General features: G+C 45.9%; 1 protein-coding gene across 3 annotated transcripts in view; it reads left to right on the top strand.

Annotated features, from left to right (window-relative positions):
- DNAI1 (dynein axonemal intermediate chain 1) overlaps positions 1-12,503 on the top strand; it is a 313,811-nt gene that overhangs the window by 51,737 nt on the left and 249,571 nt on the right. For all 3 annotated transcript variants that reach the window (XM_050943574.1, XM_050943576.1, XM_050943575.1), the window contains exon 9: positions 395-529. In XM_050943574.1, the coding sequence (XP_050799531.1) occupies positions 395-529 (135 nt within the window). The remainder of the gene's footprint in view (positions 1-394; positions 530-12,503) is intronic.

The following is a 12,503-nucleotide window of genomic DNA, read 5'->3' as shown; positions in this document are numbered from 1 at the left end:
GTTGGTTCCTCCAGCACTTGTACCAGGAAATTGTCCCCTACACTTTCCTAAAACTTCCTGGATTGTCTGTGCACTGCTGTATTTCTCTCCCAGCAGATGTCAGGGCGATTGAAGTTCCCCATGAGAACCAGGGACTGTGATCTGATAACTTCTGTTAGTTGCTTGGGGAAGCCGGACTTTAAAAATCCTGGGGCTCAATTCTGCAGTCTGTATACAGGCAAAATGCCCATTGACTTCAAACTCATTTCAGTGGAAGTGTTTCTGGGGTAAAAACTGTGGTATCTTTTGAATGTGTTGATGTCTGGCATACTGGTCTATGCTTGTTTACTGGAGTGGAATGAAGTTACCTATTAGATTAGACAGGAAATCCTGACTCTTGTTCTGCCTCTTTCAGTGGGAGATCTATGATGCCTATGTGGAGGAGCTTCAGAAACTGGAAAAGTCGAAGGAGAAAGAGAAGCAAAAACCCCTGGTTGCAAAGAAAGAGGACAAGCTGAGGGGGAGAAAGTTAACCTCTCTAGAGTCTCAGGTACTTGCCATATGTGTAATTCATGATTCTGGTCAGAGCTGGCGGTCAGTCAGGGTACATTTATAACTCCAACCTGGCTGAATGATAGCAGCTCAAACTTGCCAGGGGGTTAGCCAACTCTGAGAGCAAATAGCGACACTATGAGAAATTCAGAAATTGTTTTTGCATATGCACAATGTGAAATTTCTATTTTCAAGTTGCTGTACTCTTTATGGGAATGTAAAAAATGCCCAACCAAAACACTGATGTGAATTCTGTTCTGTGAGTGAGGTTTGTGCCTCCGTGTTACTGTGCAGTTCCGTCATTGTGTATGTTGTTCGATGATGCAAATGTGGAAGAACAGGATGAAATCAGTAGAAATATTAATTGAGATTTGCAAAACATTTTAAAGGGATTTGGGAAGTCACTCAGGTGCTTTTGAAAATGCTACCTGGTGTCCATTAAAGTTACGTTACATCCTTGGGGTGTTTTAATTTAATATTTTTGTATTGTTAAAAATATACACCTACATTTTCAAACCTGACTACTGATTTGGGCTGCCTCAGTTTTGGGATATTGAACTTGAGCTCCATTATTTATTTAAATGTAGAATTCTAGAAAAGAGACCTACTCAAAGCCTTGTCTAAACTCTATAGTGCCACTATAGCACTTCTATGTACACACTGCCTTCGTCGACGGGAGGGATTCTTCTGTTATCATAGGTAATCCAGCTCCCCAAGAAGCGGCAGCTAAGTCTGTCTACATGGAGATTTAGATCAGTTTACCTGCACCACTCAGGAGTGTAGATTTTTCACACCCCTGACAGATGTAGTTAAGCCAATCTAATTTTCTAGCACACTCACTAATTATACAATAGATTAAAATCTCATCAGCAGTAGCAAATCGATCATTCCAATGGGAGCACAGCCAGGCAGCTACCTATAAAGGGTCCATCCGGTACAGTTATCATTAGGGGAAGCATAACCTCAGCCCTCTCTGAAACCTGGTCAGACAGATGTATTTTGCAGCATCCCCAGAGAGTTGCCACACCTGGGCTGTTTCAGATCTCAGGGAGCAAGTTCCAGAATCCCGGAGCCCTCGCAGAGAATGTCCTTCCTGCTGCCCCTTCTCTTTTATAACAGGAGATCCAGCTCAAACAACCCTGTTGATGGCTGTGCCATTATGGCTTGGGGAGAACGGGAGGCCCCTCGAGTATGCTAGTGCCTAGCTTCAATATTGGAGGGCAGGTCTACATGACAGACTTATATTGGTATAACTACGTCACTCAGGGCTATGAAAAATCCACCCCCTTGAGCAACGTAGTTGTATTGACCAAACCCCCGGTGTACACAGCACTATGTCGGTGGGAAACTTCTCCGTTCGACATAGCTACCGCCTCTAGAGGGTTAACTTCGCTGACAAGAGATGCTCTCCCGTTGGTGTAGGAGCATCTTCACTTAAGTGCTACAGCGGCGCAGCTGCATCGATGCACCTGCCCGGAGTGGTTTAAAGTGTCCCTCGTAGCGCACACTGCAGTAGCCTGACCCTGAGGTGACAAAAGCATGGATAACAGTGGCAAGATTTGCATCTGAAATAAAAGGTTCCAACCTCCAGGCCACACGCAGATGGTGAAAAGCTAACTGGGTTATGGTTATAATATGATTGTCAAACAGGATCTGGGGTCTAAAATCACCCCTAAATTGTGAACTCTAGCAACTAATGGCAGTCATAGTCCCTAAGGTGAAGGGCCTCCTATTGCCTCCACCGTCTCCTCCAGCTGCTTCTCCTGACCCATCATCATCTCATTCATCTCTGGGTTAAGCATCTGTCTGCTTGCTCTCAGCCATGCCCTAATGAGAAGGACCTGATTTTCAAAAAGTACTGAGCATCCGCCCTTTGAAATTCAGGTCTTTTCCACCCGTCTTAAGTTGGGCACCCACAAACTGAAGCATCTGGAAATGAGTAAAAGGTATTATGAAAGAAAATGATCTGAGTTGACCCACTATTTGTAGGTTTTGTAGTAGAAGTGACTTACAAAGGAGAAAATATTGGGGTTCCACCCATATTTTCTCCTTTATGATGCATAAAGAAAGCTTGAAAGCTTTTTCTCAAAAAGGCAGGAGGCATGAGGGGATTTTCTGCTTGGTGTATACATTAGAGATTCGGGTCCCATCCTGGCTGAAAGATTCTGGTGGCTAGAGTACAAATGAAGTGATGACATCACACGAGTCAGGAGAGTGAAAATCAAGCATTTGAGAGAATACACTGTACCCCTGAGTGGGTTGTTAGCAGTGGGGATTGAACCGGGTACCACAGCACATGAGCTACTACTGCCCCAGCTATAAAACCAATCTCTGTTTGCTAAACTATAGCAAGTCATCAACCTGTAGGTGTGACCCAGTCAACCTGCATGTATTACAAGAGCAGAAGGGATTTTTAATCAGACTGTTTAAAACTTTGGGTTAATACCTATTTAATGTCAATGTTTCATGAACCCTTGGGAGAGAGGAAGTGTGTACACCAGTGGTGTCCAACCTTTTAATGCACAAGATCACTTTTTGAATTTAAGTGCAACCTAGGATCTACCCTGCCCTGCTCCCTCCATTCCCCCTCCCTTCATTGCTCACTCTCCTCCACCCTCACTTATTTTCACCAGGCTGGGATGGGTTTTGGGGTTGGGGTTTGGGAGGGGGTGCAGGCTCTGGCCTGGGGCTGTGGGGGTCAGAGGGTGGGAGGGGGGTCCAGGCTGAGCCTGGGGCAGGGGGTTGGGGTGCAGGAGGGGGTGAGGGATGTGGGCTCTGGAAGGGAGTTTGAGTGCAAGAGGGGGCTTTGGGCTGGGGCAGAGTGTTGGGATGCAGGAGAGGGTACGAGGTGCTGGCTCCGAGAGGAGGGTCAGGGATGGGGCAGGGGGTTCAAGGTGTGGGAGGGGGTTGGGTGCTGGCTCCAGGAAGGGGGGTCAGGGCTGAGGGTTGGGTTGCAGGCTTACACTGGGCGGCACTTACCTTGGGCGACTCCCGATTGGTGGCACAGCAGGGCTAAGGCAGGCTCCTTGCGTGCCCTGGCCCCACACTGCTCCCAGAAGCAGCCAGTATGCCCCTGTGGCTCTGGGGGCCAGCACGTGGCTCCGCGCGCTGTTCCTTCCTGCAAGCACGGCCCCCGCAGCTCTGACTGGCCACAGCTCCCCATTCCCAGCCAATGGGAGCTTCAGTGACGGTGCTTGCAGGCAGGAGCAGTGTGCAGAGACCTGTGCCCCCCCCCGCCCCCTCTCCAGGGGCCACAGGGGAGTGCTGGCCGCTTCTGGGACCAGCATGGGGCTGGGGCAGGCAGGAAGCCTGCCTTAGCCTTGCTGCACCGCCAGACTTCTTGTGGGCAGAGATCACGATTGACTGGCAGAGACTCCAGGACTGACCAGTCAGTCACGATCTATGGGTTGGTGACCACTGCTGTACACAAATGTGCACCAGTTTAACTAAAGGTGTATTTTAAAACTCATTTGATTAAACTGTAGCAAACTCCTGCGTAGATGTTCTTATTTTGGTTTAAAAGTGATTCTTTGGTTTAGCTTCCTTCCGCCCCACCCTTCCCCCGAATTAAGCTAATTCAAAGTAAGAAACTCAAAGCCAAATAAGACCATCTACACAGGGTTTTGCATTAGGTTTACTAAATAGGTTTAGACACTGATTTAACTTAAACTGGTGCAACTTCTGAGGGTAGGCAAGGCCTTTGTTAAAGACGTTACACCTCTGTGTTTTGACTTAAGGTGTGAGACCTGTCAGTGAACGCTCTGTGAGACCACCAAGCAGTCCTCCAGGAAACTAGATCGGACATGTTTGATATTTCGAGGGTATTGTTATTATTATTTATTACTGATATAGCATCACCACTGTTGATGGTGCTGTAAATAAACACATACAGACCAATCCTGCAGGATCAAAGACTGATGGCAATAGGAGTTCCTCACGCAGAAAGCTAGCAGAATTGGGCTGTCGGTTTAGACATGTACCTATCTCTTATGGTGTACTGTGTAAGGGGCTAGTTCTGCAATGCCTATGTACGTGAGCTGTCCCATAGAATGGGAATGTCCATGGGATTTTTAGCATCGGGGGTAGCCGTGTTAGTCCGTATCCACAAAAACAACAAGGAGTCCGGTGGCACCTTAAAGACTAACAGATTTATTTGGGCATAAGCTTTTGTGGGTAAAAAACTTACTTCTTCAGATGTGGGATTTTTAGTTTGAGTAAGGACTACTTGCAGGAGTAAGTGGGGCAGAATCAGGCCTCAAATCAACAATATCATTATTTGCTTGGAACTATGGGACTGCCAAAAGCAAATAATTAAACTGAAATAGAAATGAATCTACATTATACCACACTGCTGCATGCTTCAAAGAATCTTTTATGTTTACTCCTGGTGAGCAGCACCATACTCCATGAGTATGCCCACTGAAGTTACAGTATCAAGGGTATCAGAATCTGGACCTTGGGGTGTAAAGTACAGTATTGTACCACTGGCTAAGTGCATCCTGAATAGGTTTTTTTGAGCCTCCTCAGAAGCAGAGCTGGTCAAACACGTAAAGAAAAACAACAACAAAAAGGATTTGGGAATATTTGTGTACGTATAAGTGCTGATTTCAGTTCACTATAATTAATGGGGCCATAGCTGTAATTTGGAAGCACCTGGATGACCGCTAGGTATTTGTGAAAATGTTTGCAAATCCTGAATGTTAGCTAATGGTTCAGCTGAACATTCAACCCAGGAAGTGAGTGGTTTGTTAATCACTCGTTATTCTCAGTTCTGCTGTTTAAAATGAATTCATTATCCAGCCCAGTGGCAGTAACTGTCTCATGTTCATTAGGTGACCAAGGACACCACACAAACAGCTGAGAGTGAAAACGAACAGTTCATGTGACTGTCTTTAGCACTTTGCTTGTTTGGGGTGGCATGTTTGCAGGGAACAGGGCTGGCATGAGGGTCTTGGCTGTCTTAAACCCTGTTGTGGAGCTAGCCTACATGTTCAAAGTTCCTTAGAAAGCAGGGAAGACTTGTAGCTATAATGTGTTATTTGGTGGTGGTGCAGCAGTTACAGGATTGGCATCAGGGGGATTTATGTGTTCTGGATTTTTTATTATACATCAGCAGAAGCCTTGTTTCTAAGGAAGTAGCGGAGTTATACATTGTGACTGGCCTGCCGCTGAAATGTAAACATGAAGCATTTATCAAAAAGTAATATCAATGGTAGATCAAGCCATTTATTTTCAAAGCACTAGTTCATTATCCAGTCATAGCGTATGATTCCATTCACCTAATTGCTGTTCTGTAAAATACTATACTTCAAAAAAAAAATTTAGTTAGCTGGTGAACTTGTGTTTAGAGTCAGAGCCAGGCCCGAAGTGGCTTACAGAGGAAAAATCAATTTCAAATGGACCTTTAAAAAAATTTGGCCTATCAAGTCCATTGAAGATTAATTTTAATAAGATACAGAATTAATCAAACCTGAAAGAGAAAGTAACCCAATTAGAAAACAGCTTACTTTGATTTATATTAATGCCATACAGGGGTTTATTCATGGTTGTGTTACTGAAAAGTTACAACCTAACTGGCTAATAAGAAAACTGACACATGACTTTTCTACTTCTTCTGGACAGAATGTAATTGGCTCATGCTCAGTTCCTGTAAACAAAGATTTTTTTAAAAGTCAGCCTATTTCATACTCACCAAATTAAAACAGATGATCATCTTTAAGGCACGGTCTAGCATTCATCTTTGAGAGTGTAACTCTCCTGGGTGCTGTTGTGGTACAATAGAGTAAGAATCCTTTGCTGATCTTCACTTCAAAGTGCAATCTCAGACATGAAGTTGAGAAGCCTAGGAGTGAGGATGAGAGGAACATGGGCCATATTCCTGCTGATCTCTGTGAGGATCAGCAGAGACATTGCTCCTTATCCTCAGACAGTAGTACTCACGTGGTAAGAGACATTACAGGGAGAAGAATTGAATTCTTCTGAAGCAGTGAACACTGGCCTATGCTGAAGGCAGCTTAACAGAGTTGGCAGACCAATGAAGATCCAATATGGCCTTGCTTATGTTCTTCATACGCTGGTGGCATATGAATTTGTTTAATTGCTCTCTTCTTTCAATCATATCTCCAGCTTGCCAGCATTTTAACCACCGTGTCCATTAGACTTTTTCAATGCAAGATGCTGATTGCAGCCAATGGCAGGTCTAAACTTGGGTTCTCAACATTGTTAATGCTGTGGGAGCTGAACAAGAGTTAGCAAAGGTGGGGAATTGTTGAGAAATGTCTTAGTGTTGACAGGCACTATGATGACTGGAGAGCTAGTGGAAAAAAAAGACATTGCAGGAGTTGAGAAAAGGAAATTGGTGCAATTGAAGGGAAGTGATTTTTATTCAGACCTTTTACATTTTTGTTAACACACCTTTAATTCCAATGGCTAATGCATGTTTTGGAGAAAGGCAGTCTTTGTTAGAAATCCATCACCACCACCCTGCCTTGCCCCCACCTCTAATAAATTGTGAGAATACCAATACACATACTGTGAAATTTCCAAGTAGTCCTCCAGCAAAACCTAGGGCAGAGCACAGTTGGTATCAGTAAGGTACAAGCAGGAAAATCCCATTTTAAGGGTTCCTTTTTAATGTATCATAAAGAGATAAGTAAAGGGAATATGCTCAAAAAAGGGAGGAGAGAATGTGCCTCTGACAGGCCCCAAGCCCCAGACACCCAATTCCTTGATCCCTTCTCTCTTTGGCCAAGGCCGTGAAGCCCTGTCCCCTCCCCTCTGTCCCCTACCCTTCCACTCATCTCCATTTCTCCCCTTCCGCTAACTCCCCCTACTCCTCTGTCTCCTAATCCACCCCTTGCATCCTCCCAACCCCCACATTCCCTGCAGTGCTCTAGCCCCTCGCCACCTTCCCTCTTGCTGCTGCAAACCTCCACAAATTTTTTAATAAGAATCGGATAATATTATGAGAAGCTCATTTTAGGGGGGCTGTGGTTCAGGAATCCCTTAACCAATTGAACTAGTTTTCCTTTCACACTCAGTTCCATTGTTCAGGAAAGGGGATTTACATTAACCTTCCTGCTTACTCGAATATTTCTTCTTCCCTCTGTTTAATTAATGCTGACTTGCTTTGACAATACTTCTAAAGTAAAATCTGAGTCGGCAGATGAATTTCAGGGTACTTTATCCCTCTTCCATCAGAAATTTTGGTGTAAGGACAAAATTTCCAAAAGGAGCCCCTGCAAAATGCAAGGAATATGCACAAGACACATTCTCTGGAAACTGCTCTCAGGGGATGGATGCAGCTCAGGTTCAATGACCTCTGCATGTCATCTTGAACCTCCTAGTTACTGTGACAACAGACTGCATGGAAACCCTCTTGCTTCCCCAGAGCCCTGACCCAGAAGAAAACATGAAATCATCACTGATAAAGTTTGCAGATGACATAAACATTTGGGGAAGGGGTAAATAATGAAGATGACAGGTCACTGATACCAAGTTGTCTGGATTGTTAGGTAAGCTGGCTGCAAGCAACTAATGTGTGCTTTAATACAGTTAAATGTAAATGAATAAATCTGGAACAAAGAATGTAGGCCAGGCTTACAGGATGTAAGAACTTGCAGTGGGGGAGGTTTAGGTTGGATATTAGGAAAAACTTTTTCACTAGGAGGGTGGTGAAGCACTGGAATGGGTTCCCTAGGGAGGTGGTGGAATCTCCATCCTTAGAGGTTTTTAAGGTCAGGCTTGGGAAAGCCTTAGCTGGGATAATTTAGTTGGGGATTGGTCCTGCTTTGAGCAGGGGGTTGGACTAGATGATCTCCTGAGGTTCTTTCGAACCCTGATATTCTATGATTCTAAGATTGTGGACTCCATCCTGGGAAGCAGTGACTTTGAAAAAGATTTGGGGGATAATTAGCTGAACATGAGGTACCAGTATGACACTATGGCCAAAGGGGTAATGCAAAATAGGGGAATCTCGAGTAGGAGTAAAAAGCTTATTTTATCTCTGGATTTGTGTGACACTGCTAAAATCCTGGGTCCAGGTCTGGTGTCCACAATTCAAGAAGGATGTTGATAAATTGGAGAAGGTTCAGAGAAGAGTCATGAGAATGAATAAAGGATTAGAAAACCTGCCTTACAGTGATAGACTCAAAAAGCTAAATCTAATTAATTTAACGAACAGAAGGTTAAGGGGTGACGTGGTTACAGTACGAGTATCTACATGGGGAATTAATATGTAATAATGGGCTCTTCAGTCAAGCAGAGAAAGGTCTAACACGATCCAATGGCTGGAAGTTGAAGCTAAACAAATTCGGACTGGAAATAAGGCGTACTTTTTTAACAGTGAGAGTAATTAACCATTGGAACAATTTACCGAGGGTCATCTGGATTCTCCATCATTGGCAATTTTTAAATCAAGGTTGGATATTTTTCTAAAAGCTCTGCTCTAGGAATTGTTTGGAGGAAGTTCTCTGGCCTGTGTTTTACAGGAAATTAGAAGCGATGATCACAATGGTCCCTGCTGGTCTTGGAATCTATCAATCTAGTCTTGCTGCATATATGCATGTCACTCTTTGAGGAATGTCAGTTTGGCATGTGCCGATCTGCTGCTATGAACTTTACCTTTAATCAGGTGACCATATTTCCCAAAGGGAAAATGGGATACCACATGTGTGGGGCTAGCCCAAGCTCCCCTCCCCTTCCCACGTGCAGCTGGTATGGCTTCCTGCCCCCCACAAGGCTGGGGCTGGTGTCACTGCTCACTCAAGCCCTGCCTGCCTCCTGCCGGAGCCCTGCCTCTCCCCCTGCTTGGGGCTGGTATCACCACTCCTCCCCGCCACATGTTACTCTGCATCCCCCTTTTGTCAAAAAAGTGGGCATGTATCCCGTTTGCTCTTGCCAACTTGATCAGACAAATGCTCACTTTTGCCAAAAAAAGTCAGGATGGCTGGGACAGGGCTTAAAAAAGGGGACTGCCCTGACCAAAACGGGACGTATGGTCAACCTACCTTTAACAACTTGTTCTCTATTACTTCCCTAAAGGGGCATTGGGTGCTGGGTATTAGCTGAGATCAATCCCAAGTGACTGAGATCAGTTTGGGAAGGATCAGAGCCATAGTTTGAGCCCAACAAGTTAAAAGATGTAGATGAGTTTGTAAAATGCCAGTATTTTTGGGGGGAGAGGGGCTATACACTAGGGAATCCCTTGCTCAAATGACTCCAGATTTGGATCACTAATCCTACCCTGCATCCCAATAAAGCACAGCAAATTTCAACACAACCAAATTCATCATGTGGATTTTAGCGCACTTAGAATAGTCCACCTTTAAACAGACGGTGACGCTCAACTTGAACTGGAGAGTTAGTGCCTTGTTATAATACAAGAGTTTCAAAAGTGAGTGCCCAAAATGAGTCTCCTAAGTCAGTATTTAGGCCCCTAAAGAAATGGCCTGACTGACAGTTCCACTAAAGGCAACGTAGCAGAATGGCAGCATTTGCCTTAAGTGTCCCACCCTGTTAGCAGGGACTGATCCTGCTGGGAAAGAGTAAAGTGGGTTCTGCTGAAACACTGTGACACCTGGCTCGCTGGATAGAAAAGAGGTTGGAGTGGTTGTCTGAGGGTATGTCTACACTACGAAATTAGGTTGATTTAATAAAAGTCGATTTTTTAGAAATTGATTTGATACAGTCGATTGTGTGTGTCCCCACTAAGTGCATTAAGTCGGCAAAGTGCGTCCACAGTACCGAGGCTAGCGTCGACTTTCGGAGTGTTGCACTTTGGTAGCTATCCCACAGTTCCCGCAGTTTCCGCCGCCCATTGGAATTCTGAGTTGAGCTCCCAATGCCTGATGGGGCAAAAACATTCTTGCAGGTGGTTCTGGGCACATGTTGTCAGGCCCCCATCCCTCCTTCTCTCCCTCTGTGAAAGCAACGGCAAAAAATCGTTTCTCACCTTTTTTCCTGGATTACCCAGGCAGATGACATACCACAGCAAGCATGGAACCCGCTCAGCTCACTGTCACTGTATGTCTCCTGGGTGCTGCTGGCAGATGCGGTACTGCAGTGCTACACAGGAGCATCCCCTTGCCTTGCCTTGCGGATGGCAGACAGTTAGGTTAGGTTGGTCGGGGGTGCCTGGGAAGACATGGGTTCTCCTGGCCGGCCTCGGTGAGGTTGGTCAGGGGCGCCTGGACAAAAATAGGAATGACTCCAGGTCATTCTCTTCTTTAAGTTTCATCTAATGGAGATTCAGTCCTGCCTGGAATATCATGCCATCTGTTAGCAGCACCATGTGGTCACACCTACCCCAGCCTACCCCTTGCTCCCATGGCTCATGAAGCCTGGACAGTAGTAAGGAGCAGTTCAACTATAGGCTGAGTACGTGCATAATGGTTGTAGAATGTGCCTTTGGAAGTTTAAAAGCTTGCTGGCTCAGTTTACTGACTCGGTTAGACCTCAGCTAAACCAATAGTCCCATTGTTCTTACTGCTTGCTGTGTGCTCCACAATATCTGTGAGAGTAAGGGAGAGACGTTTATGGCAGGGTGAGAGGTTGAGGCAAATTGCCTGGCTTCTGATTACGCTCAGCCAGACACCAGGGTGGTTAGAAGAGCACAGCAGGGCACACTGTGCATCAGAGAAGCTTAAGAATATAACAGTCAGAAGATCCTACTGACCACCTGACCAGGATGGTGATAGTGACTGTGAAATGCTAAGGGAGGTTAAAGAGGCAACAAAAGCAGAAAGTACAACATTTAAGGGTGTTGTCAGCTATACTTGTATTGTCTGGGTACATGTCACCACAGGACATGATGCAGAGATAAAATTTCTAGACACCGTCAATGACTGGTTCTTGGAGCAGCTGGTCCTGGAATCCTCAAGGGAGGAGGCAATTCTTGATTTAGTTCTAAGTGGAGCACAGGATCTGGTCCAAGAGGTGAATAGAGCTGAACCGCTTGGTAATAGTGACCATAAGGTAATTAAATGTAACATCCCTGTAGGGGGGATAATACTAAAAAAGCCCACCATGGTAACATTTAACTTTAAAAAGGGGAACTGCTTGAAAATGAGGCTGCTTGTTAGATGGAAGTTAAAAGCAGCTGTCATAAGGGTTAAATACCTACAAGCAGCATGGCAATGATTTAAAAACACCCTAATAGAGTGTAGCGGGGTGGTTACCCACTCCTGCCCTTCAGGGTGGAAAACAGCCCAGGAGAGGGCTGTGGCTGGGGCAAGAAGCCTGGGCTGATTGGGGAAAGTAGACTCAGCTGTGGCCAAGCCCCAGTCAGGACCAGCTGGCCCCTATAAGAGCCTGTGAGCCAGGAGACCACTCAATCTCCCTCGGCCTGTAGAGGGAGGTGGTCCTGGCTGTAGGGCGCTAGAGACTGGGTACCTGAGTGGAGCAGGGCTGGGGAAAAGCAGAGGAGCTGGGGAGCTCCAGCCTGGAAAGCCCCAGGCTGTGGCCTAGCACAGAGGGTTGCAGAGGGCAGCCCAAGGATAGGCAAAGGCAGCAGGTCCAAACCCAATCTTGCCAGTGATGAGTGGCTGATACTGCAGTCTGCCCCAGGGTGCAGGGGCTAGATGATGACTGGCAGTAGCCTGATACTGAGATGAGGTGGGGATAGTGGGTGGGGGTTTTCCAGGGAGGGGAGACCCTGAGAGAAAGGGGTTACTGCCAGGGGGCAGCGCCCCAGCTAACAGGGCACCAGGTCCAGGAGGGACATGGGGGGCCAAATGGTAGCAGTTAACTGGCCTGCAGAGGGTGCTTTGGAGGCTGGAGAGCTAATTCCTGGAAATCACCAGCAGGAGGTGCCACAGGGGTGAGTCTGCACCTCTGCATAGAGGCTCAGACTAAATAAATACCGCAAATTAGAAAAGAAAGTAAGAGGACCAAAAGAATGCCTCCACGGCTAGCCATCAGAGTAAAGGAGGCCATTATAGGCAAAAAGGTATCCTTTAAAATTGGGAAGTCAT

Source organism: Gopherus flavomarginatus, chromosome 3 (genome assembly GCF_025201925.1).
Source record: "Gopherus flavomarginatus isolate rGopFla2 chromosome 3, rGopFla2.mat.asm, whole genome shotgun sequence".
Taxonomy (NCBI): domain Eukaryota; kingdom Metazoa; phylum Chordata; order Testudines; family Testudinidae; genus Gopherus; species Gopherus flavomarginatus.
Note: the sequence above shows the minus strand (reverse complement) of the source record. Positions and strands in the feature narration are given on the sequence as shown.